This window comes from Fringilla coelebs, assembly GCF_963513975.1.
Source record: "Fringilla coelebs genome assembly, chromosome: 1".
Classification (NCBI taxonomy): Eukaryota; Metazoa; Chordata; class Aves; order Passeriformes; family Fringillidae; genus Fringilla; species Fringilla coelebs.
The window spans coordinates 15,568,262-15,596,010 of record NC_140028.1 but is presented as its reverse complement, the minus strand read 5'-3'; the positions used below and the strand labels follow the sequence as shown (position 1 = coordinate 15,596,010).

Genomic DNA, 27,749 nt, shown 5'->3' with positions numbered 1-27,749 from the left:
CAGTTTTCCTGCTGACTTAAAAGTATAAAATTGAGGGGAAAAAAAAAAAGCCCAAACCATGAACGTCAGCGATTGCTTCAGCTTTCCCATCTTTCGAACAGAGATTTGCCTTTGTATCATCATCTGAACACTGCCACATGAAAATCACTTCCAGCAGAGTTCCATTTCTAATAACAGCTACTGTGACAAAGAGATTAAAAACAACCACTCTAATTTTATCACTGAGAGTGCCAATGGAGAAGGCAGTATGGCTTTCAAATTGCTTCCAAGGAGTGATGACAGCTGCAGTAAATATCCTAAGTCTCATCTAAAGTTTAAAAAGCTTTAAAACAGCTAGCTTTTTCTGCATTGATAATAATGTAATAGTAAAAAATCTAAGTGCTCAAAATTCAGCCCTACATTGACAAAGCACTTTGTCAGACTCCATACTTTCCTCAGGTACGCACAAAAAAATCCCTAAATAACAATAAGTGATTTACACCTCCAAGTTCCTAAACATCAAAGACCTCGCTAAACAGGAAGGGGTATGCACACTGCTTCTTGCACAGATATGGGCTTCAAGGAACAGGAAGGATGTGCAGCAAGCATACTGCAAAGCAGGATACAACATGTGAGCAGAACAAAGGCAAAGGCCAACAAGATTTACATGCTCAAAGCAACATCCACATAATCTCTTTCCAGAAAAAAACCCCAAATATTTACAAAAGAGAATTGTTATTGCATGCGCAAAGCAAAATTCAGGCATATCTTCAAACTCCAGTGAGAAAATAAGCCTGTCTATTAACTTTAAAATTTGATAAAGCCAAAAGAAATTAATAGAATGCTTATCTGAAATAAATATCCATATACAAGCCATTCAAAAATATTCCCACACTTATGCTGAAGTAACTTTGTGTATGCACATTAAAAAAAGACACCATCAAAGTTAAGCTCCATTGTCTTGGTTTTAATTATTGAATAATCACACAAAATGCTAACAAGAATATTTATTATATGAGCCTATTTTTTTTTCATTTGGTACATTAACAATTAATTTACTTTCCATTAAGCTGATATGATTTTGTTATGTGGTAACGTAATTAAATTGTTATACGCTGTTGGTAAAGCCAGTATCACATCTCTGCAATCTTAATGCTGCTGGAAGATCAAAAATAATATAAAAGAAAAGAATGCTCAAAACTGTACCATCACTGAGAACGTGTTTTGAGCTTGTGTGTAAATATGGAGAAACAATATCCAAAAGGGACCATATCCAAAAACTATCTCTGGCAAAGTAAAATTAATGATAAAATACTATAGCAACAATAAGTAGAAGATACATGATCCTTTTTTAAAGATTAGGGGTCAAAAAGAAAAATTTGCTCCTCTTCCTACAGGCCTTTCATATAGCCTTTAAGATTTATTCAAAAGGTGGCAGAAAAAGTCCTAAGACTGAATAGGGCCTAGGAGGTGCTCATTTCATATACACCACCAAGGGCCTTTCAGTACCTGTACCTGCTGGGTTTCTCCCTGGGGCCTGCACTTCTGTGTACACTTCCCTCACCTACACCACACTGAATGTCAGCTGCAAAGCTCTAATTTTTTTACAATAAACTGAAAACCAAAGGAGAACATTTAACAGTGTTCAGTGTGGAAGCAGACAATGCATGCCTCAGCAACAAAGCCATCACTGGTCACCTCCCAAGACACAGAGACAAAGCTAACACCAACCAGGACAAAAGATAATGATTATTATCTGCTGCATTTTAGATGTAACATTTTAATCACTAAAAGGTAGGAATTTATTTGAAAGATATCTGATGGAAATATTCTTGTATTCAGTACCAACTCAACCAAATAGGAATCACAAGAGCACAATCTACTGTTTTCACAGGAGCTATGAATTCACAATTACCGCGCCAGAGACCAGTTCAGTATGCACATAAGAGGGCCAAAAACCAGAGAATTTTAACTGCTAGTGACAGCACTGTAGAGGGAAACACATAATTTCTCTTTGCAAGCAGCAAAAGAAAGGCCTGTTTCGAAGTAAGATTTTCCCCTTGAAGTCCTGAAGTGTAACACTGCTCAACACATTCAAGCCACCTCCACATTTAGAGTAACTCCTTTTGTCAGCACACTAGTTTCATGGCATGAAGCGATACCAGATGTTCCAGTTCTAAATGCCTCACTAGGGTACACTTACCATGACACTTAGGAGATGCTGAGTGCACCACTGCACTCTTACAAATCATTTAAAGTTTGTGCTCTGTTAGCACATACCCACTCCTATCCACTGACAAAACACTGAAATTTGCATTCTCAGAGCATCATAATATAGGTACTTTACCCACTGCAGTCAAGAAATTTCACTAAGCCTGAAAATTGCTATATTCCAAGGAGGCTCTTGCACTTTCAACTTAGCAGCACACATTAATGCTTTCTCTTCTGAGTTTAAGCACAGATTATATGTCAGAAGTTCCCTTCTGGGTTAGATTCATACAACTCATTGTTAACACATGAAGATTAATAGAATATAAAACAAAGCTCTTCTGTCTTCTCCACGGTTCAAGGTATCCATGAATACATCAAGCCAGTATTCATTCACACACCAACTCTCAGAGCCAGCACAATGTCATCTAACTCTTTAGGGAAACAGGTCAAGGAAAAGTCAACAAGATTAAACTCCAAATTAAAATTCCATTTTAACTCCTTTGAAAGACACATAAAATACAATACAGCCTGAAGGATGTTATATGCTAAAATGCTACTCTACAGCTCTGCAATGTCAAGAAAGTCTACAAATAACAGCAGGCAGAACCCACCACTGTGCTTTCTTGCAAAGTCTCCAGAAAGGGTAAAGAAGGAAAAAAGAAACACAAAAAATGCTAGGAGCAGCACAATATTTGCAACTTAAGAAATGCCAGAGATTTCAGCCAGTTCAATACAGGCTTCACCAGTACGACAAAATTACCCAAACACTATGGAAATTGATTCCTTTCTTTCAATAGTGTCAAAAGTTGTCTTTTAAAAGTACTTACACAAACATTTGCAAGAAAAGTCTTAGAAAATGATTTTCAGTAACCCTGGTACCTTATTTCATTTAGTGTGGTCAAACATATCATCCTGAAGGGCTCCTCCCTATGAAAAGCTGAGGATACAGTCCAATGTATCCAACCCCTTTACAGCAAAAATGGATGGTAATTAAAAAAAAAAAAGCCATAACCAACTTAAATATCACAACTATGGCACACTACACCATCACCAAATCAGGGATGATGTAATGAAGCTTGAAGTAACAATCTTTGATTAAATCACTTGTTATCTGTGTTCCAGATTGCAAGGCAAGAGGGTATTACATTACCATCTGTATGGCAGCTGTCTTTTGTCAAATGGGCAATTTTCCTTATCTCTCTCTCTGAGTGATCACAATCACTCCTCCCTCAGCAGGGGACATCTGCTGATAAGAGGCTATTGAATGTCACTGCATGACTGATAAGAACTATAACATCCCATTGTGAGACGTGAGCTCAGAGGGAGGAGCCAAGCATTTCTACCCAGATATAATCCAGAGGTTCTTAAACACCAGCATGGCTTCTCCAATGGATTCCCCAGAGGAACAGCAGCTGCCTCTTCTTCCACTGGATCTTTGGAGGAAGAATACAGCCTTTTCTACAGGATCCCTGCTCCAACAGAACCACACCTGACACTTCAGGAGGACTGCAGCCACATTTCCAACTGGACTGCTACCAACACCCTTACCAACAGGATGTCAAGCTGAGTTCTGACTTTGTCAGTGTTGTTATAGTATACTGCATTGTTTATTTTATCCTTTTATTTTTCTTCCCTATTAAAGAACTGTTATTTCCTGCCCCCTTTTTTTTTTTGCCTGAGAGCCCCTTAATTTAAAATTTATAGCAATTCTGAGGGGTGGGGAGGGTTTACATTCTCCATTTCAGGGGCGGCTCCTGTCTTCCTGAGCAGACTTCTGTCTTTCCAAACCAAGACAATCTGACACAAAAGAATGTGGCACTATAGCCCTACTGGTGATGGTGGTGCACAAATGCAGACAAGGCCTACAACCTCTAACCATTTTCTTGACATATTTATGTTTTGGCCAATGCATGTTTGTATTTACTACAAACAAGCTTACAAAGATATCTTAAGGTGTAGTGGCAATTTGTTACTAGTATTAAGGCTTTTGCACATCAGCAGTTATGAAGATGTAAGAATAGAAACCCATGGGCATTTTGAAAAGCCTACATAACTTTTGCTACTTCCTACAATATGTAAAAATTGTGTGCAATGGACATATCTGTAAAAAGAAATCATATGCAGTGGCTGAATAAAAAAGGAACCATCATTCCCATTAGTGAAATGATAAAAGCAATGCACATATTAATGCTATAACATGAATTAATTATCTAGTTATATTACTTTGCAAGAGCCATGTGTAAGCAAACTTTTTTCAGCCAGCTAACACTGTTCTTCAGAACCAATTCTCGGTGTGTAATTTTTTGAATGTGTAAACAAATGCAAGGGTAAGATTTAAAAATAAAAAGTCCTTTTGGAGCTTAAGGATTTAATTACATGAATTCAGCTAATTTTATCTTCCTTCCTAGAATAACCTCATGCAGAAGATTTGCAGAGAATGAAACACCTTCCCAGTAAAAACACAGTCCCTTGTAACTACTCTGAAAGCAAAAGTGATTAATAATAACATTTATCTGGCCTAGCAACACACTTGCCTTGCTAAGAGTCCCTCATCTCCCATCCCACAGCTGCTATTTTTCAGAATAAAGTTTCCATATAGCCATCAGCCACATATTAGTGGTCTGACACAACCCACAATCCACCACAGAGTATCTGGTTTTGGATATTAGTTCAATTTCTGAATGACACAGACTTTGATGCTCATCACGTAAAAATGCTACTTACTTACCCTACCAGATCTTATGCCTTCACAGTTTTCTATGTAGCCTGATATCACTACTAAAATCATGAGAAAGGTACAAATATGCCAAGGAAGACCTCCAGAAGTGCAATTTTAGACAGTGTAATAGGGTTAGAAGTTTCACTAGGGAAGCATTTTATAGAAGTCTCTAAGACTTGATGGAAATCTAGAATCTTCCGTTAACCTAAAAATCATTCAATGGAATAATTATTTCTTATGTTCAAAAATACATCAGCTTATAGTTTGAAATTTATTGCACCTTACTGAAAGAAAATACTACATCAGTGAACCAAATCTGATTAATTTTAGTAGCTGAATTACCAAATATTTGGCTCCCATTGAAGAATTTCTAGAATAGAACAAACCAGAGACCATCAAGACCTCTTGCAAAAAAAAAAAAAAAGAAAAAGAAAAAAAAAGAAAAAAAGAAAGAAAAAAAAAGGAGCAAGCAAATTCTGGCATTTCTGTATAATTATTCTGACAGTTTGCAATAATCATAGAATCAGAGAACTGTTTAGGCTGGAAAAGATCTCTAAGATCATCAAGTCCCACCACCAGCCCAAACCCACCACACTGTATTCACCATGAAAGCATGCATATAAGTGCCGTGCCTACATGTTTTTTCGAACACTTTTGAGGAATGGTGATTCCACCACCCTGGGCTGCCTGTTACAATATTTAACCACCCTTTCAGTAAAGAAACGTTTCCTAATATCCAATTTAAACCTCCCCTGTACCAACCTGAGGTGATTTCCTCTTGTCCAATCACTGGTTACCTGGGAGAAGACACCGACTCCCACCTGGCTGCAGCCTCCTTTCAGGGAGCTGGAGGGAGTGACAAGGTCCCCCCTGGGCCTCCTTTTCTCCAGGCTTAACACCCCCAGCTCCCTCAGCTGCTCCTCACCAGACTTGTGATCCAGACCCTTCCCCAGATATGCTCCAGGCCCTCAATGACCTCCTTGTAACAAAGAGTCCAAAACTGAATATGGGATTTGAGGTGCAGCCTCACCAGTGTTGTGTCCAGGGTGACAATCATTCCCCTGGTCCTGCTGGCCACACTACTCCTGATCCAGGCCAGGGTGCCATTGGTCTTTTTGGACACCTGGGCACACGCTGGCTCACGCTTGGTTGCAGTCAACCAGCACCCCCAAACTCTTTCCCACCAGTCACTCTTTCCCAAGCCTGTGCACTGCTGTAAACACAAGCTTTCTCTGGGCTCCTTGATTGGAGAAATCATGATTTCTACAACAGGAAGCAAAGACAACAGGGTATCATACATGGCACTTAATCTGATCTTTTTGTCAAGATGGTCAAAAACAAATATGTGAATTCTTACATTTCGCCTGAAGGAAAAAGCACATTTTATAATGCGCTTCTGGAGGGTTATTTTCTACCCTGCATTTTCTAACTTCATAGAAAGACCAGACCACCCACACTGGAATCCATTTTCAATCTAAGTTTATTTATTAAGAAATTGAACAGATTAAAATAAGAAAGAAGTAAACTCCAGAATGCTTTATCTGTACCAGATTTTAAAAAGAGGCCCGAGAAGCAGATATTGCTGCATCATTACATATTAAGGTAACATCCTGACATTTAGAACTTCTTTTCATTACAAATACTGAGGGTTTTTTTTTTAACTTGATTATTCCTCTGAAACACCAAGCTTTCTAAACATACTTTCACATTCTCACATGGAGAGACTACAAATGCATCTTCTGTTTTGCACTCAGACTCCAAAGCAACCTACCTAAACATGCCTTTGCTTTCAAAGCAGCCCCACTTGAAGGGTTAATTGTGACACTGCCAAGAGATGGGACACCACTGAAGAGAAAGAGATTACCAACTCCCCTGATGCCCACCTGAATTCCTAATTCTTGGCATGTAACCACCCCGGCCATCATCAAGATGACTGATGAAGTGCTGTTACTTTGTGAGAGCAGACAAGACATTTAAACCAGTGAGGTATCAGAAACACCTCAGAAGAATTTCAGTAAGACATCTGAAGGACTTATAACAGAATTCACATTGTTTGCATAGCAAGCAAATTTATGCCAACATTTCTCTCCATCACAAACGTCACAGAAGTTTATGAACCACTGCCAATGTCCTGAGAACACTTTGTCTAGGAGACATCTTCAGGAGGCAGAAAGTTAAAGCTTTCATAGTTTTCAACAAATCACCTCCCTCTGTACTGACTCCATGCGAGAGCCACCACTGTGCTGCACCAGAAGAAAATACAAGGAGAAGGAAAAAAAAGCACTAAAAAAAAATCAAAAGCAAACAAAACAAAAAAAATCATAAGCATTTGGACAGTCAGAAGCAGAGCATCAGATCACAGTTGATGTGAATCAACAGCAGCTCACAAAGCAGATTATATGCCTGATAGAGAACAACCAGGAGCAAAATAAATCAAATTTACCAGTTGGTATCAAAGTGTATGGCACCAGCCTGCAGCAGGAGCAGCCTGCTATCCGCTGCTGGGTTTTTTGGAATATTTCACAACTGGTCAGTTTTTACCCCTCCTTGAAAATGCTCCATACACCAAAGCCACAGGCACACAGACAGCTGGACAGAACAGGGCAAAAAAATGTGATTCAGATTTCCTCTTTCACAAGACCTACCACACACAAATAAATTATTTTTCATCTTCACAAATATTTACTACACTGTGTATCTCCAGGATAAGAGCAGAGGACTACCACTAAAAATGCCAAGCAGGATTCAAAACTTGTCTCGAAACTATGATCTTCTTTCTCATAAGCAGGGTACCTTCACACTCCAGCTGTACAGTGTTCTGCTGACACTTGGCAAAGATAATGATGTAAAAGACAAAGTTTCTATCCTTAAGAAATAATTTTTTCTCCTTGTGTCACAAATAGTATTACCAACTCTCTAAGGCCTGAACCAACACAAAAAGATCCAGCAGCAAAGCCAAGAACCCACTTTAGTAGATGCTCTTCCACTTTAGGCCTGCACGGACTGTCTGTATTAGGATGGCTCTGTTCTCTGCTAAGCCACTTCAGCCCGTCCGTTTATTTTATTTCTCATTAAACAAACGCAGGAGGCCGTAGCAGAGAAGGCAAAAAGCACAAAGGGTGAGGGAAAACCCACCGTGCTTCTCAGCTCTTGCACCTGCGGCATTTTCCGGGTATAAGGTATGAGTATGAGGTATGAGAGCTGCAAACAGCAACTCCGGGCACCGGGGCGGCGGAACCGAACGACGAAATGGGACATTTAACGACAAATCACTCGGCGTCGGCCCGGCCTTTGTTTACACACCAGGGCCGAGCACGGGGAGCCCGGCCACAGCCGGGAAGCTGGACAGGGGTAAAAAGCCGTTCCTGCCCCTCGAGAAGCGGCGGTCCCGGCAGGACACGAGGCTCCGCCGCGGCACCGCCCCACGCACGGGCCCCGCCGGCGGCTCCACGCGGCCGGCGCGCCCGCTCCCCGCCCGCGAAGGCCTCGGCCCCTCTGCTCACCAGCCCGTCGATCTGCACTTGCTTGACGGCCGAGTCCCCCGCGGCAGCGGCTTTGCCTTTGCCCTTGGAGGCGCCGAAGCCGCCGCCGGCAGCGCCCGAGCCTTCCTTGCGCGACGCCATGGCTGCCCCCGCACGGCCGGAAAGGGAAACGCGCCACACCGGAAGCGCCGGCGCGGCCGGGGCGCTGCGCGGCCAAACGGCCCCGGGCGGGAACGCGGAGCGGTGAGCGCGGGGTCCGGCATGGCAGCAGTGCCGGCTCAGGGCTGCGGGCCCGGCCTGGCTCAGCCCGGGTGTGCCCGCAGAGGCTGGGCCTTGGGGCACTGGGCCTTGGGCCTTGGGCTTGGGGCTTGGGCTTGGGCTTGGCCTTGGGGCCCTGGGCCTTGGGGCCCTGGGCCTTGGGCCTTGTGCCTTGGGCTTGGGGCCTTGGCTTTGGGGCCCTGGGCCTTGGGCCTTGGCTTTGGGGCCCTGGGCCTTGTGCCTTGTGCCTTGGGCTTGTGCCTTGGGCTTGGGGCCTTGGCTTTGGGTCTTGGGCCTTGGGCCAGCTCATCCGGCATGGGACAGCCGAGACAGCCTTCCCTGCCAGCTTTCCTCTCCACAGAATCATTTACCCTGGAAAAAACCGCCAAGATCATCGAGTCCAACCTATGAGCAAACACCACCTTGTCAGCTACACCATGGCACCGAGTGCCACATCCAGGCGTCTCTTTGAACACTTCCATCAATGCCAACTCACTCCCTGGGCAGCCCATTCCAGTGTTTAATTGCCCTTTCTGTGAAGAAATTCTTCCTGATGCCCCACCTAAACCTCCCTTGGTACAGCTTGAGGCCATGTCCTCTGTTCCTGTCATCCTGTCACTATTTACCTGAGAGATGAGGCCGACCTCCATCTGGCTAAAACCTTCTTTGGTTTCAAAATGTGGAATATGTAAAAAAAAATTTTGAGAAAGGATTTTCTTTGACATTTGCTCTTTGTATACTTTCAAGCCTAATCAACAAAAAGGAGACTTATCTGTGAATTAGGTAGCAGCTAACAAGGTCTAAGTGATGTCCAGGCATTAGAAAGAAAAATACGTGTTGCCTTGTTAAGGTTTAGTGGTGGATATGCTTCAATGATGTCAGACCTAGGGGGAGGTTAACAAAGAGCTTGGGAAGAAGGATGTGCCACTGACAGTGGACACAAAGAATGTGGAATTTATGGGCCACAAGGACATTTGGCAAGATAAGGAAGAAACTAATAAGGACAATTCAGCAACTGTGCTGCATCAGCTCCCATGGGGTAAAAAGTAATTCAGCAGTGGAAAATTATGACTCAAGAAAGCCACCAACTAAAAGGATGAGAAAGATGTAGCCTGCAGACTAATTAACATGAGAAGCAAGAGAATCATTAACCAATAGAAGATAGAAGACTAATCAATTAGAGAACTAAGTAACTTCTAACAAATAAACATTAGTGCCTTTGCTAAAATGTATAAATAGTGAAAAGTTTTGGTAGTCATTGTGCTGGGTTTATGGAATTGCCACCCAGCACCTTTTATGCACAGAACTGTAAAGAAATCAAATACCTTAATTCTGTGTGGATTGGCCTCTTGCACACTGGCTGAAAGGGCAACACTTCAGGGAGATGTAGAGAGCAATAAGGTCTCTTTTGAGCCTCCTTTTCCCCAGGCCAAACACCCCCAGCTCTCTCAGCTGCTCTCCATCAGCTCTGTGCTCCAGAGCCTTCCCCAGCTCCATTGCCGATCTCTGGACTCGCTCCTGCCCCTCAATGTCATTGTAGTGAGGGCCTAAAACTGAGCTCAGGATTTGAGGTGTGTTCTCACCAGTGCTGAGGGGAGGGGAAGAGCCACTGCCCTGGTCCAGCTGCCAGCTGGCCCCTGGCAGACCATTTCTGGCAGCCCAGGAAGCTCCATCTGTGCATCTCCATGGCCACCTCGGGCAGCTCTGATGCCACAGTGACCTGAATTCCCAGCCCTGGGCTGCAGTGAGGGCTCCCCAGCATGGCTGAGGAGACTCTGGCCTTGGAGGGGGATTTACACCTAATAAACCAGCAAGTGTTGAGGGAGATGTACTTCTAATAGATTTGAAAGCTTTGTGTATTATCTTTACAAAAAGCAAACTGCTGTGGAGTGACGTGAATCTCTGTCCTGAGCATGAATAACGAGGCATCAGTGCAAACTCTTAACATTACACAAATCCCTGAACTATCAACTTCTCATGCAATTCTCAGGAACGGGTTTGTGTTGCATTAAAACAGTTGGTTTTGCTGCTCTATTTTGTCTGAGGTAGGGTTTTTTTTGTGTGTGTCTTTTTTAAATTTAATTTCAAACTCTATTCTGAAAAATGCAACACGCTGGGAAAGGCAGACCTACCAAACCCCCCAAATCTGTTCAGACACTATGCCAAATATGTGACTTCATAAAAATTTATCTTTTCAACAATGTAGTTAACAGTCATTTCTAATTAAGGGTGAGGAACATATTTATCAACACCAATATTAAAACATATCTGTATATGCCTGCAGCCACAGACCCAACATTTGCCTGTTCCTATAAAATGATTCTAACATCACTTAGAATAGTCCCTTCAGTTGCTTGCATTGGTGCTGGAACAAATTCAAGCAAAGAATCCAGTATAATAATCATCCCAGCAAGGCAAAACATATCCTAAATGCCACTGATATCACTGACTAGAACTGCATTGACCCTAACAAGAAATCTGGACACCCAGCTCTGCTAAGGACACCTTGTGATAGATGTCTAAAGGAGGGTATGATGAATCCTACTTCATATTTTCCATTGGGAAAATAATTCTTAAATGGAGATTGAAGGGGAAGTTCACAATGGCAGAATCATGGAGGTCAAATGAGCCTTGTGCCCCAAAGAGATTGAAGTGCATGTGCAGTGAGATCAGGGGGTTTTTCTACAAGCACTTTGTGGAGAGGCTGATGCAGTAACAACCCTGAGCTTAACAACCCTGGGCAGTGTGCTGTGGCCAGTGAGCTCGGACATCATGTAGGTGTTGAAAATTTGAGTCCTGCCCTTAGGTTTCCATGACTGAAGGCTGCACTCCCACTGGCATTGCCTTCTGAAGTTTTTCTAGAGAATGAAGTTGTTTAATTCAATAGTATTATTTTACTTAGCTGTTATATTAACATGAATATCCAGTTTTAACTCACAATATAATAGTCATAGAATCATCGAGTATGTGGAGTTGCAAGGGTCCCATCAGGATCCTCGAGTGCAGCTCTGGCTGCACAGGACATCCCCAAGACTCACACCATGTGCCTGAGAGTGTTGTCCCAATGCCTCTCGAGCTCTGTCAGGTTTCATGCTGTGACCACTTCCCTGGAAGGCTGTTCCAGGGCCCAACCACCCTCTGGGCGAAGAACCTTTTCCTGATCCCCAACCTAAGCCTCTCCCAACTCAGCTTCATGCTGTTTCCTCATGTGCTGTCACTGGTCATGAGGGTGAAGAGATCTGTACCTGCCCTTCCACTTATCCTCCTGAGGAAGCTGTAAACTGTGTGAGGCCTCTCCTCAGTCTCCTCCAGGCTGAACAGACCAAGTGACCTCAGCTGCTTCTCGTACAGCATCTCCTCAAGGCCCTTGGTTGTCCTCCTTTGGATGCTCTTTAATGGTTTAATATCTTTTTTTATTTGTGGTGACCAAAACTGCGCCCAGCACTCGAGGTGAGGCTGCCCCAGTGCAGAGCAGAGCAGGACAATCCCCTGCCTTGCCTGGCCATGCTGTCCCTGATGCCCCCAGGACAGGGCTGGCCCTCCTGGCTGCCAGGGCACTGCTGGCTCATGTTCAACTTGACATCAACCCCCAGGTCCCTTTCCATGGCACTGCTCTCCAGCCTCTCACTCTCCTGTCTATACACAGCCAGGGTTGCCCTGTCCTGGGTGCAGAATCCAGCACTTGCCCTTGTTAAACTAAATCTAATCAAATAGTTTTAATTAAAGAAAACAAAGAGTAGGAAGCAGTACAGTGGTAATACAGTGATTTTAAACTCCCATCCACAAACTGCTGGAGATCTGTGGAATACTTCAAAGATGTTGTTGAAGGGTATGCACAGTGCTTTACCACTGGCAAATTCTTAGGGATCTGAAAAAGAATGAAAACTCCTGGGATAATACAAATGTGATGTATTATCCTGGCCTACAAAATATCTGAACAGAAAGTCAATGTAAAGAAAAAAACAAAACCAAAAAACAAAACAAAACAAAAAAAAAAAGCCAAACAACAAACAAAATCAAACAAAACAAAGCAAAAAAAAACAACCAACAAGAACAACAAAAAAAAAACCCCACAAACCCCAAAAAACACACCAAAAAACCCCAACAAGTAGCTACAGCACGAAACATCACCATGTTCAGAGATATAGCTCTGGGCACCCAAAATATCCCTATTCAAGGGACTGGCATTGGGCTCACTACTTAATGCACTGCCAGAATAATTGAGTCAATTTTGTTAATTATGATTAACATGAAAAATGAAAAACAAATATCAACTTTCTACTTTACAAAACTCACCACATCACTGGGGGCAAGAGGCCATAAAAAATTTCACCGTTGAAAATGATGAATTCTTGAAAAGGAGGCCACGAAAAGGATGTCAGTGTGAAGAATTTAGAAATGTTGCCCAAGCTACACAGGAAAACCACAAAACAGAAGACTTTCATCACAAAATACTTTAGAAAATTCAAGTAGTGCACAATCTCCATTAATCATTTTTAAATTATACTCTTAAATCAAAAGACAGCTGGAACCAACCAAAAACCCTTTAATTCCCCAGTCCTGTTTAAGTTCAAACCTTGGTGAAACTGAGATGTGTCATATCCCCCAAAGCACCTCTGCACCATATCAGGGCTATGAGCAGAACAAGAGTTGATAAATAGAAATTATCTGATTAGGGTTCAAAGATATAATCCCTTCCAAATCGTCAGACTGACTTTACCTTAAGGGCTAAACCAACCTGAGTTTCATTTGTGTATGCTGCAGGCTAAGACCACGCACCAGAGATGGGCCAGCCTGCAATGACTTGTTACCACTTGGTAAATAGGTCATGTCTGAATTCTGTGTTTTGCTTCCCTGCCCTCACAGCAATTCCAAGTATTTCTAAGCATAATGAATACTTTAATTTCATTATCACAAAGTGTAGAGGAATAGGGAAGAACCACTTAGGATACACATAGCAGTCTGTACTTGCACTGAGACATAACAACACCCAAATACAAACTTGCACAAATAAGTAGAGTTGCCTAAAACAACATTAATTATGTTAAAAAAATAAATAATTGCTTCCAGTAAAATAATCTCCAAAACTAGGTGGCAAAAGATTTCCTAACACAAACTTAAAATTACCTTGTAATGTCTTGCAGTTTACATAAGTTTCAAGTTCAGAAAATCTCAGTATTCTGAGAGAGGTGATATATTTAGGCTCAAGCTTCCAAACATGGGGAAATACAGGCTTGTGGCACATCTCTGTATGAGTACATGTTCCAGTGTGCCACAAAGGGAATGAACTCTTACACTGCCTCAGCAGGCCAGTGCACTGCTCACAAATGAAGTAAAAATCCAATGCCTTTCCCATGTAAAGTAAGGCTTGTATTTGGGAAGAGTGTAGTGATTTCAAGGCTGTACTTAATCCTCATGTTCAAGTATAAAAGGCCATTCTACAATAATTCTATGCTTGGCATGGCCTCTGCTCCTTTTGAAATCTCTTTCTTATTCACAGGACACCTTTTGATAGGAGCCTCTCCTTTACATGCCACTCTCACATCCCTTTGGAAGAGTGAAAATCCTACTGACAAGAGGTCCCTCTGTGTATCTGTGAAGATATCTGTGATGGGTTGACCCTGGCCAACAGCCAAACACCTACTCAGCTCTCATCCCCCAGCATGGGAGAGAACAGAAGGAAGGCAAGAAGACGTGTGAGGAACATTTCCAAAGCCATGGAACAGACAAGATCTCTTAAATGCTCATTCATTTCTTTCCTTTGTTTCCCTCCAAAAAGATGTAACAGACCCTCATGTCTCCCCAGCAGATGAAGGTTTGCCAGGTGCATGCCTCTGTAACTGTACAGAACCTGTATCTGCAGTTACATTCAGCAGCATCGTCTGCCACGTGCAGGGCAATTCCAAATTCCAGCCCCAGCCTCAGGAAGCAGCTTTGTGTATAAGCCTTGTGAAATTCCGGAGTTTCAGCTATTTGTGTCCTGCTGACCACAGCAATTAAGACTCAAAGAAATAAAATATCCCCAGGCATACCAATCCATGTTAAGGTAGGTTCTCCCTGATGAATGAGGCAGCACTCCATTCCCAGTTTGTTCAGATATCACTGATCACCAGCTGCAACTCACTGAAGTCAGGACCTTTGCATACTTATTTCTACAGCATCTACAACATTCTGTTTCACTGATAAATAATCACCCTCTGAAGTGTCAGGTATCCATCTAATGTTTACTACTTTCCACAGAGGAGCTCAACGGGAAAATTTAAGATCAGGCTACATAAATGAATGGGCATTTTGTGCAGATGGATTTTTAATTACTATTATTTCTCACAAGGCTAGTTGTGATTTTAGAAGTTAATGATACCAATGCTCAGTTCTATTCCACTTTTTTTTTTCTAATTTTCTTCAAGACAATCAAAGTGAAGGAATTGGTTTTATTGTTGTTGGTTTTGTGTTTTTGTTTTTTTTTTTTTAATTTGAAGTAGGAAATGGAAAGTAATAAGGTATAGGAGAGAGAGAAAAATTGTAAAAGTGGGAGCTGCAACAGCACAGAAACCCCCAGGGACAAACATCAAATGCAATAAGGAACTACGGGACTAGAATATAAACTTGGAAAATTCAATTTCTTTTCTGTAAGAATGGAGGTTTCAGAGGCCATGGAAGGTTTCAGCCATGCTGTCACACAGGCAACCTTTTAGCATTTACTGGACTAGAAGGATAAGCATTATATTACAAAAAAGGGCAGTAGAATAACAAGGTATTCCTGCATGTGAAGGAAATACTAAACAATACAGGCTCTTTCCTTGGAAAAATTTGGAGGTTTTCCACCACTCAACCTTTTTTCTCTGCTTTTTTCAATAGATGTTTTCCCATAAGTGTTTTTAGTTACCTTCTATTCTTACTAACTTTTATGTTTCAAGTCTTTATAGCTATTTTTTTATTAATGGATCATTTACTACTGCATCTCAAACTCATTAGCATACAGCTAACAGGAACAAAAAAATTACAAAGGAATTAACGAAAAAATTGCCTAATTGAAAATGCATTTGATAAAACAAACTCAGACATTTTAAGTGCTAATTTTGGCCTGTAAAACAAAGACAAGGTATTTCACAAAGTTACTGTATGTTTCTAAGGAGAGCTAAACTCTTTCCTAGAGTATCAAGTCAGAAAATTATGTAAGTGTAGGGAGCATGTATGATTTATCATCACACTGTAAAAATACTGTTCCCAGTAAACTCATTTCTCCCTGAAATCAATGAAAAGGTGAAAAGATACATATGGTATCTCAGGCAACTGATGTGAGTTCTCTGGCATAAATCAGAATTTTGGCCATAAATTAATTTCTTGTTGGAGAATTCTTCTCACATAATTTCTCTTTTGATGTCAATTTGTTCAGCCTTCTCTTCATAATCAGTTAATTAATCAATCAATTAATTGACCCTTCTAATTCTTGATGACACACAAGCCCTACCATGAGGAATATAACAACCTTCTCTAAGGAGAACAAGAACTGAGGAAATGGAAGTAAGCATACCAAAAATCAAAAACATTTTATGTCTTCTGAGCTTCCTGTCATCTCCAAGGTAAGACCATGTAGGTGTTTAAGAGATCTAAAATGGACTTATATTTACTTTGTATCAGAAATAGTGAAAGGGGGAGGGGGATGTTCTGCTCAAAATGAAGGCACAATAGGGGATGAGGTGTAAAGCATCACTCTGTTATTCCCCTCTACCTACCTTGCATATCAGGTATAGGATAGTCAGGGTTTGGCAAGGTATCTTCCTGTCTCCTGTCTCCTTCACAAACAGAAGTTACAATTCCAGTCCTGGATACTTCATTAAGACTTCCTATTTCCCTACATTATGGCACTTTTACATCCTTCAAGGGCTTCTTCTCTTCAAGTGAGTACAGAGGGAGCAGTACTGCAGTATGTCACACGTGCTGCAGAATGGCAGCTAACTGGTGCAGATCTTGAGGGACAGTGCAGGGAGGGAAATCTGCTCCAAAGCAATGTCCTTGTGTGTCCTTACAGGAGTACGAAACCAGTAGTTTAACATGAACATCTAAAGAGCAGCATAAGCCAAAAATGCTGCATAAACTAAATTATGTGAATCAGAGATGTGTATCTATTCAGAAAGTTTAGTTATATTGGATAAGATCTGATTCTGTTCTGATCTGTTCTGATCTTTCCTGTGAATTTACCTCAAGGTCAAAGAAGACAGCAAAGCTGGTTTAACATTTGAGAAACTGTCAAGAATCCCACTGGTTATTTTCATTCCTGTAATTTCTTTCAGCTCTAGTAAGAAAGGTAAAGTTGCCTGCAAAATCTTTGGCCTCCAGTGCATTCTCAAAATACATGCTACTATAAGCAGTCACTTAAAACCTGCATTGATATTCTCTGTATTTTATTTCTTACCCTTGTGAAACTAAATATGCTGATCTCTATATTAAATGTGTGCTTCCTATGATACACAATTTAAAGGATAGTTAATTTGGGACATACAGTGATGAGCCGTTTTAGTATTTAAGCTAGAAATAATTTTCTAGCTATGGGAATGGTAGAGCCAGAAAAGCAGAAAGCTTTGTCATACACAAAATTCTCATCTGCTGAAATCATACTAACCCATGAAGGAAAAACAGAACTTGTCACAGCCATGGTTACTATAAATTCAGATACTGCATTCCCATGAAATACCAGAAAAATAGGCACTGTAAAAGAAGAATGCACATAATAAAGACTAAAATTCAAAAGCTCAATACCAGCCTCAAGGTAACAAAAGGTGGGGCCAGCAATGAATAATATACATTCTGACAGATACAATTTAGCAGTAAATGCATCTGAATCTTCTCCTAGGGCCTATACATACTCAGAAAAATTAACAAAAAAATACACATAGGAAAGGATTTTCAGATACCCTCCAACAGTGATTTATGGGCTGTGTTTATTACAAGTTTGTTTACTTTAAATGTTGAAATTGAAAACCTTATCCTTTTCTTTTTCTTTAAATCAGTCCATTTCTCATATTTAAGCATGGTGCTAAGACTTACTGCAGATAACTGCTCAGCTCATTTGCCCAAAGCAACATATTCAGATTAAAAAGATCTGACACAGGACAACTTTGGGAGAATCAGAAGCTATTTTCTCAACAAGCTACAAGCATTTAACAAGTGCCAGCTATTAGGGGAAATCCTTGTTACTAGGCCTACATCAAAGCTCCTTTGATAAAGAACAGCTTTCACTTCAAGTAATCCATGTCATAGCAATTTTGTTATTTAATTCTACTAGTGCATTACCTAGCACTCAAAACCAGAGCTGAACTCATTTATGCCAAGAGATAGTCTGCTCTGCAGAGGGCTAATTTTCTGCTGGAGCAGATTTTGTGTGCACTGTGCCTGGTGAAGCCCAGCTTCCTGTGGTGCCTGGTTCACAGCTCTGCACAGGATTAGGAAGTTCAGCATGAACATATCCTCCCACTTTAGATAGAGAGAAAGGGCTCCTTCTTCAGTGACACCTTTTTTCATAAATACTGTCTATTTACCTTCAAGGTATTAATATTATTGATAAAGACACGGGAACTGTTTTGTCACATCAGAACTGTACCCAGAAACCTGCATTGTGCCTGACAGCAAACAAGGACTTGTATTTCAGAAAAATAAGTTCCCAATTTCAAAATATGTTTCCTGTCTTTGGACAAAGCAAGTCACATTAATAAAGGTAATGTTAAACAACCTCCATGTTCCTTCTCAGGCTCACTTCCACAATGACGCTTGTGGTAGGCCAGCTACTAATGATGCAAGTGGTTTGTTAGTGTTTCAATAAAATATTCACTTAAAAAAAAAATAGACAAAAACCAAAACCAAACCCCCCAAAACACTAGACCATGCAAAACCCCAAACTCAAAGTCTTTTGGCGGTGCAGCCAGATAATTGATGAAACTTCTTAATTAAAAATACAGGGGCTAGAAATCTCTAACATATAACTTTCCCCTGAGCTTTATGACAAGCTTTGCTGTGCTACTGACAGTCTTTGTAAGGGTAGGTGAATGCAAAAGCATCTGGTCCACTGCATTTGTTCAGTATAAAAGAAGACAAGAGGGCAAGTGAGCTATGAAACACACACAGGTGCACAAAATTTTCTGAGTAAGTAGGTGGTAACAAAGACAAGAGTAGTAGGGAGCAGAAGCTTGGAGACCATTAAGGGAGCTGCTCAGGAAGACACCCTGAAAAAGGGCTGTCTGAGCTTTGTCTCTGGTAAGAATAGGAAAACGTTTTGGTGTATCAGCAGGAGTCTGCAGAATTTTCTATGGGATGTTCACAGAACTGGCCAAAGACAGGGAAAGGGAGGATCTAGGAAGACTCATGGGAAAATGAGATCCAAGGGGACTCACATGTGAGCTGGCAGCACTCAGTACACTTGTCTTACTGAGCTCTCTGCCTGATCACAGCAACTACTCCTATCTTTTTATGAAGCTTGTTTCTAACTCTTTTTTTGCACCTAAATATGCAACTAACTCACCTTTCTGCACCTCTTCCTGCCCCAGTGAATTTAATCCTGTGGAAGTGCAATCTGCTATCAAATTTAAACTAGCCAGTGAGCAGGAGACACACATACATGCATGGGAGGGCCAGGGTCCAGGCATGGGCACTGGATGGACTGAGGGGCCATGGGGACTTGTGAATGAGGGAGTTCTGGTGGGTACAGGGAGTGAGGGTGTGTGAGTGATCACCTGGACATTTCAGCCCTGTTCAGCCCCCCCAGGAGAGGGGGAGCAGCACTTCACTCTCTGAATGTGCATTATGTGTCACTTCTGGCAGAGTTCTGGGTGCTGTGCTAGTCTGACTGGCCGGCTTTGTTAGTGCCCCCTGTGTGTGCCACGCTCGTCCAGGACACGTGGGAGCATAAGAATCCTGCTGGGTCCAGACCCTGTACACGAATGGATTTCAGCTGCCAGAAGCAACAAACCCCAGATACCAGAGAAGTCTGGATTCAACACCTCTCATAATATCCCTAGACTTGTTTTTTTAAAAAATCCACTTTACAGATAGTTCATGGGAACAGTAAAAGATTTGAACTTGAAAGGAATATGGCAAAATTTAGTTTATGAAAAATACTGTCAAAATATGAAAGAAAATGCTGTAAGCACTGTACTTCTCTGCTGTAGTAGTCTTATAGACCTTATTTTTAATATTTTAAATTTATTTAAAATAATTTTTAAGAGAATTGCATACATATGAAACATAATTCTACTGAAAGCAGTTTATCATCCAATTAATGCCATCTTCTGAGGAATAAGAAGGAGAAATCTGTGTTGTGTTTTGCCTGCTAGCCAGCCTTCTGAACATATTCTACATATACCAACTACATTACAACTTGTCTAGGGTACAGTATCTCATCACAATGGTATTTAACACCCTACTCTGGATTATATCTCACTTTGCACTTAGTTCAAAAACTAGTTCAAGCTCTTATTTCCTGTTTTTAAAATTTTTATCTCCATTCTGTAATAGCAGGTGTTATCACTGGAGATTCCTCATTCTAAGGTAAGGTGTGGAAAGTGCCTGTCTTTGGGCAATTACTTAGTTGTCATCCCACACACACAGAACACAAAAACAAACAAGCAAAAACCTACTTGAAGAAAAAATAATTTCTCCAGTAAGGTTTTACTTTGGAGTCTTGCTGAGTGTTTTTGTCTAACATCTTAAATAATTAAACTGTGCAGTTAGACAGGAAAACTGAATCATCATGATATTATGGAAACCCATCAGCTACAGGACTAAAGTTCAGTGAAGACTTTTATATATAAGACTATGTCTAATAATGAATTCAACATGTCACTTAGCTCATAATAAGCCATATATCCATGTATGTCCATGATGCTCAGGAGCTCGCACAACTGTCTCCTGAAGACAGCTAGAAAGAAGGATTTAATGGCAGAAAAATACTGTCAACAGCACAATTGGATCCATGGAAAATATTCTCAATCACCTGTTTTTTGCACTTTTCATCCTAAGCGCTTTAAAATACTCTTCCATGTAAACATTTGAATTTCTAGAATAGTAATCAAATCCTTTATTTTTCACTTTCTCTTGACATTAACTAACTTACTTGGAAGCACTTATTTTCCATGTCTATTTGCTAGCAAAAAGGCCAATATGACAGCTGAGTATTTGCCTAAATGATCTTAGAGCAGCCTGACTGATTACAACAAACTGGCAGGTGCTTGCCATGGTTTTGCTTGCAGTACAGTTGTCCCAGGCAGAGAGGTGTCTCCTGTGGAACCTGCATAGCAAGACAGATGTCTCCAATTATCATTTTGATGATGTTAAGGTATCACATCCCCTTGCCTGCCTAAAACAGGCATTAAGTTTGGTTTCTTAATGCCAGATGTCTGGTGTGTTCATGTTTTGTGTTGTACAGGGAGGAGTTTGTGCACTTTTTCAATGACAGCTGTGTCCCAGATTGCAGTGCAATTAAATTGTCTTGAAAAAAAAAATAAAATGTAGAATATGTGCTTTTCAACTTCGGGTTTGTGCACATTGAATTTAAGATTGATGTAGCCAATACAGACACACTGTAAATGGGCACCGACTAAGCCTTCCAGGTAACAAGTGTCAGGATGAGAGGATGTAGTGTTAAGCTGCGCCAGGAGAGGTTCAGATTGGACATTAGGTGAAATTTCATAACGAAGGGTGACTAGGCATTGGAATGCACTGCCCAGGGAGGAGGTGGAATCACCATCTCTGGAGATGCTTAAGACTGAACATGGCACTCAGTGCCGTGCTCTGGTTGACAAAGTGGTGCTGGATCCTGAGTTGGACAAGATGACCTCAGAGGGCTTTTCCAACCAAATTGATTCTGTGATTCTGTATGCTGACGCGTGATTAAACTACAGTCTCTGCGACAGCAACTGTAATTTTATGAGTACAGTGAACTAGCAAAAAAAAAGAACACTCGGCATTTCTTATCTTAGCAAACGGCAGGAGCCAGCACAGAACCCCAGAACACGAGGCAATGAGCCAGCCCTGAGGTTACCGCTGTGCAGGGCGGGACGGGCAGGCGGGACCCTCCGGGGACGGGGAAGCTTGCCCCGGCCGGTCCCGGCTCGTGCCGGCTCCCCGGGCGCTGCCCCGGCCTCTCCCCGTTCTCCGGGCGCTGCCCCGGCGCTGTCCCGGCCTCTCCCGGCTCCCCGGGCGCTGCCCCGGCCTCTCCCCGCTCTCCGGGCGCTGCCCCGCCGCTGCCCCGGCCTCTCCTGCCTCTCCGGGCGCTGCCCCGGCGCTGTCCCGGCCGGTCCCGCCTCTCCGGGCGCTGCCCCGGCGCTGTCCCGGCGCTGTCCCGGCCGGTCCCGGCTCTCCCGGGAGGCCCCGCCCGGGCCTGGCGCAGCTTCCGGGGCAGCCGCGGCCGTTCCGGGCGGCGGCGCGGGCGCCATGGGGGTGACGAGACAGAAGCACGCGAAGAAGATCACGGGCTTCTACAAGCACAACTTCCAGTTCCGCGAGCCCTTCCAGGTGCTGCTGGATGGCACCTTCTGCCAGGCCGCGCTTCGCAACAAGATCCAGATCCGGGAGCAGCTGCCCGGGTACCTGGACGGCGCCACGCAGCTCTGCACCACGCGGTACGGCGGGGAGCGCGCTCCGGGGGCGGCCGTGGGCTGGGGGCTGAGGGTAACCTGCAGGAGGCTGGCAGCATCCTCGGACCCAGCTGCCTGGCCGAAAGTGGCACAAACTGCGGGGCCAGCGGTAACTCCGCTGTGTGAGGGAGGGCCGGTGGGTCTCTTCCATCCCAGCAGCGTCTGCTTGGCGAGGCGGTAACAGCAGGGGCAAGAGGAGATCTGGCCTGGAGGAGCTCCTGCCTGGCCGGAGCTGCAGCCTGCCAGTGCTGGGTTGTTTCCGAAGCAGCTGTTCGCAAGGAAGGACAAGACAGGCTAGACAAAGACACGGAAGTAAAACATGCACGCTACATACTGAAGTTGCCTCCAAGTTGCCTTTGTTATTACTTGATTGGGAATATTGTATATATTGAAATACAAAAATACAGTTACAATGTATATCTGCAATAACAGAATAGCCAACTGCCCGCTATGGAGGCAAGCAGTGAAAATGCTAGGAAGAGTTATACCCTAGGCTCAAAAAACACACTGAACCTTCTTGCTCAGCATCTTCTAAACAGTATAGAGTCATGTCCTTAGCTGTGAAAGGTTTGAGAATTGCTTTGATCCAAACTGTTCCAGTCATGTTGAAACGTCACTTCTTGCTTCTTTTGTCAGCAATATCTTTGGTCATTTTGACCAGCTTCCACTTAGGCCAGCTGAATGTACGTGTTTTCTCTGCTGTCAGAATCCTGACTGTCTGAGACAGCACCTCAGTGTTATGAACAGAGCCTCGCAGGGGAAATGAGCTGGCTTGCTGTGACTCCAGGCGGGGTCTCAGTAGTGTGGAGTAGGGGGGGAGAATCCCCTTCCTCACCTTGCTGCCTGCTGCTTCTGATGAAGCCCAGGGCACAGCTGGCTTTCACACTGCCAGCTCATGTTGACCTTCTTGTCCACCAGCACACCTCCCAGGTCATTCTTGTCAGGGCTGCTCTCAGTCCATTCTCTTACATCTCAGTCCATTTGTGCTTGGGTTGCACTGACCCATATACAGGACCTTGCACTTGGCATTGGTGAACTTCATAAGGATTACACAAGTCCATCCGAGGTGTCTCCAGGCCCCTCTGGATGGCATTCCTCCCCTCCAGAGTGTCAACAGCACCACACAGCTCGGTGTCCATGGCAAACTTGCTGAGGGTGCACTGGATCCCACTGTCCATGTCACTGACAAAGATGTCAAATGTCCCAGTGCCGACCCCTGAGGAACAGCGTTTGCCACTGGTCTCCACCTGGACATTGAGCTGTTTACTGCAACTCTTCAAGTGCAACCCTCCAGTCAATCCATATCCACCAAGTGATACATCTGTCAAATCCATGCCCCCAGTGTAAAGACAAGGATATTGTGTGGAACAGTGTGCAAAGCTTTGCCTAAGTCCAGTTGGGTGACATCTGTTGCCTTTCCTTATCCATCAGCACTGTAACTCTGACACAGAAGGCCACCATTTTTTTTCATGATTTCCCCTTAGTGAAACCATGTTGGCCTTGTTTTCCTCCCACCTTGTATGCTTTTCAGGAGGGAAGTAAAATGCTCCATAATCTTGCCAGGCACAGAGGTGAGACTGATTGGCTTGTTGTTCCCCAGATCTTTTATTTCAATTTTTAAAAATAAATTACATTTTCAAGTTTTATAATAAGTTAATTTAAAAATAAATTAAATTTTTTAAATAACTTTGTTAGGTAGTAGTTCATATGCTCGGTGGTATTCAAGCATAAATTAAAGGACTCAGCATTGTCACTGATGTGAATTATTTTTAAATCATTTAATATATCTTAATTTTATTACTGGTTAATCACATTTACAGCCAAAGAAACCTTGCTGATGTCTTCAGATGGGCTGTTGCTTTCACAGTTCTGGGTGCCATTTACAAATCACAGAGCCTGAACAACTGTATGTTGCTCATTCCTAAGTAACTCACATCAGCCTTTTGCTGTTGTAAAAAATATGAGGGTTTTTTTGTTTAAAAATTATTGTCTCTTTTGGTTTTCAGATGTGTCATAAAAGAACTTGAATCACTGGGGAAAGCACTGTATGGAGCAAAATTAATTGCCCAGAGATTTCAAGTTCGAAACTGTTCTCACCATAAGAATCCTGTGAGTGGTTCAACCTGTTTACTTTCCATGATTGAAGATGGCAACCCTCATCACTTCTTTATTGCTACACAGGTAAAAGCTCATGGGAAATGTAGCTCCATTTCTTTTGAAGTGATGTTTTGATACCTAAGGATAAAGAAGCTTACAGAAACCTTGATTATGAGGTTTTTAAATAGCTGGTGGGAATTAATCATGTAAAGCTCTTACTTGCTCTTTAATGTATTTATTTGCTTGCTCTTTAATGTATTTCCTAATTACGAAGCAAGGAATCTTTTCTCCTCCTTGAACAACTGGATTTTTTTTACTTTGTAATGATATTACTTAGTTTAGGTGAAAGAGTATGAAAACATACTGACTACCTACTGATGTGTAAAAAACAACTCGTGAATGTTAATTTGCATATTGCTTGTATGTGCATCCCCTTCCCTGAACTGCTTTGCACAGTATGAAAAATGAAATTAAATGTTAACATCCATATAACTTCAATTTTAAGACATTTTGAACTAAAGAATAAATAACTATACAAATAAAAAAGGCATTTTTTTTCTTGGGTTTGTTATTGGCACTGCATGTATAAATTATATAGAATATATATAAAAGTTTATAGTAGAATTCTTTATAGCTATGTAAGTTACAGGAGTTAAAAAATTATTTATCACAGAAAAAATTATGTTACTTCTTGTGGTGTGGTGGTCTGCATACAAGTGAATTGGGACTTTTTTCTCAAAAAAATGTATGTATGCATATATATGCAGGAAAAGGGAAAATGTTGGTAAATTTTGCATCAGAAGTACAGCTAATCAGGAGAGAAATCGAAATTTAGTTGCTCTGAAAGGCACTGCCATGTATATCTGCTAGATTAAGTTTCTTATCTTTTTCATAATGTAATTTATCTTCATAGTTTTGTATTAAAAGTAGGTGCATTTGAATTGCAAATACCATTTCTTCTGAAAATATTGACTAAAGTGTTTAATCTTGCAGGACCAGGACTTATCAAACAAAGTGAAAAGGAAGCCTGGCATTCCTCTCCTCTTTATTATTCAGAACACTATGGTGCTAGACAAACCTTCTCCTAAATCTTTGGCATTTGTTCAAAAGTTGCAGACAAATCAGCTTGTTCCAGAGTACCAAAAACAAAGTATTGTGGAGCTTAAAGAAAAAGAAGGACTAGTAAAGCAAGAAGGTGAAAAGAGAAGAAAACGCAAAAGGGCAGGAGGCCCCAATCCTCTCAGCTGTCTGAAGAAGAAAAAGAAGAAAACACAGGAGGGTCAGGAGCCTTCTGCTGAAAAGAAGAAAAGAAGAAAAAGAAAACGAAATAGAGTTAAAGCAGAAGCCATGCAGTCAGTGCAGAAGAATGAAGGAGAATAAACCTATCTTTGCAGACAACACAGAACTTGAACATTGTTTGAACTTGGAAAAAAAAGATAGATTAACATGCAGTCATATGAAATTGAGTTGTTAATATTAAAATTTATTTTTATGAGGTCGTACTGCTTATTACTGTGTGTCAGTATTTGCAGGTTATTGTCCTAATAATTGATTCTGTTATTTAGTATTGGGTTTGTGACAAAATATTTAAGAATGCTCATATTTCATTATTCTCTCCAGCACCATGGTTTGTGTTAAAATTCACATGCTGTGTAGCAGTTTTTTAGAAATGCTTCTTGGCCTCTATATGGATTTCAGTGGGAGATTAGACTTCTTACTAAATCGAGGTTTCTAATCTTATTAAAATTAATTTTTACAGCTGGCCTGTTAGAGATTATGAAACTGACCTAATATAACACAATAGCTTATTTATCTCTGTTTGAATAAAAAAGTTAACTCTTGGAAAGAGACCTCATGCCCTCAAAAGCCCTGTCCAGCCTAAATTTCTCTGTAAGTACCATGTGAACCAATACTTCTCTTGGTGTTGATCTTTATCTATTAAGAAAGTCACGGAGGCTGTGTTGTTATTCCTGACATTATAAGGGCATCTCCAGTCTTGCCTATTTCACCTGCAGTTTTTTTTTTTTTAATAGGAAAAATGCAACTTAAAATTGCTGAATCAAAGCACTGGTAGTACCTAATGCCATCACAGTGTAGCAGAGCTGTGCAGGACTCCTGGAATACAAACAGCTGAGGGTGATGGGACTCGGGCCCTGCTGTTCTATAAGGTTAGGAACAGAACAAACTGGATTGGAAGAGAGTTGTGTTTTAAACCCAGCTCAGCCCCATGCAGCCACGCACTCAACTTCCCCTGCATTGGGATGGAGAGAATCGGAAGGGTGAAGTGAGAAAACTCGTGGGTTAAGGAACAGTTCAATAAGGAAAGTAAAAAGTGTGCAAAACACAAGCAGTGCAGAAAAAGGAATTTGTTTACAGCTTCCCATGGGCAGGCAGGTGTTCAGGCACCCCCAGGAAAGCAGAGCTCCATCAGCTCTAATGGTGACTTGGGAAGACAAACACCACTCCAAATGTCCTGCCACCTTCCTTCCCAGCTTTATATGCTGAGTGTGATGCCATATGCTGCCTGTGTCCCCTCCCAACTTCTGTCTCCCCTGCCTACTTGCTGGTGAGGGGAGAAGCAGAAAATGCCTTGATCCTGTGTAAGCACTGCTTAGCAATAATGAAAACATCTCAACACTTACACACAAATCCAAAAGCACAGCTACTGTAAAGAGAAGTAACGACCCCAGCCTAAAGCAGCACAAGGAGAGAGTTTCTAAAATGGTTTCAAGTACATGATTTTCCAAATTAGCTATTGCTTCCTATGCCTCCTTAAATGTTTGGTGGCATTAGTCTGAAGCGAGTGACCGAAATGACAATAGAGAGATGTGCAGCCTAGCACGTGCTGTGGCATCAGTGTGCTCTCACAGTGTTCCCAGTCATATCTTGCCAGATTTTTAACTTTTCTCAATGCATTTCTTTTTAACTGAGATGTTCTTAAAAGGAGAGCTTTCTGCTTCTTGACCTACATGGGATTAAGCTGTGTGTTCTAAACAATTCTTTAGCCTGTGTATCATGCATTTGCAAAGTAGTTCTTGTGCACTGTCTGCACAGGTTCTTGAATGTCTGGAGTGCATAGCTATCATCTATGATGCTTTCTGTTGACTTTTTAAATTATATAGACAGTTGTTTCACAGAAGCCAGCTTGAGTGATGGGAGTTGGCCAGTCTTAGCAGACTCTGCAGGGTCACATCTGGCCAGCACAGGAGGTGCATGGTGTGCTCTGTGCTTGTGGCACTGCTGCAGCCCCAGCCCAGGCCTTCCTCACAGCACAGCTGTTCGGAGCAGGCTGTGCCTGCATTGTTCTGTTTGAGACCATAAGCATCTTTGGAACAGACTGTGAGAGACAGAAGCAGGGCAGAAGGGTGCTGTAGT

At 42.1% G+C, this 27,749-nt stretch overlaps 2 protein-coding genes across 2 annotated transcripts in view; one reads left to right on the top strand and one right to left on the bottom strand.

The window, feature by feature from the left end:
* The window catches only part of EIF3H (eukaryotic translation initiation factor 3 subunit H), an 88,121-nt gene extending 79,577 nt beyond the window's left edge, over positions 1–8,544 (bottom strand). The window contains exon 1 of the mRNA XM_084213571.1: positions 8,413–8,544. Coding sequence (XP_084069697.1) covers positions 8,413–8,532 — 120 coding nt within the window. The 5' untranslated portion in view covers positions 8,533–8,544. The remainder of the gene's footprint in view (positions 1–8,412) is intronic.
* Positions 8,545–22,049: 13,505 nt separating this feature from the next.
* UTP23 (UTP23 small subunit processome component) lies at positions 22,050–26,335 on the top strand. Its single transcript, XM_084206946.1, has 3 exons — positions 22,050–22,262; positions 24,284–24,458; positions 25,368–26,335. Exons 1-3 carry the CDS (start codon positions 22,075–22,077, stop codon positions 25,752–25,754), a joined length of 750 nt encoding a protein of 249 aa, XP_084063072.1. The 5' UTR covers positions 22,050–22,074; the 3' UTR covers positions 25,755–26,335.
* Positions 26,336–27,749: the final 1,414 nt, after the last annotated feature.

Bases quoted from the DNA above. Each gene is read 5' to 3' on its own strand.
- UTP23 (XM_084206946.1), top strand. From the start codon at position 22,075: ATGGGGGTGACGAGACAGAAGCACGCGAAGAAGATCACGGGCTTCTAC. The intron at 22,263-24,283 runs GTACGGCGGGGA...TTTGGTTTTCAG, and splicing joins ACGCAGCTCTGCACCACGCG to ATGTGTCATAAAAGAACTTG. The intron at 24,459-25,367 runs GTAAAAGCTCAT...TTAATCTTGCAG, and splicing joins ACTTCTTTATTGCTACACAG to GACCAGGACTTATCAAACAA.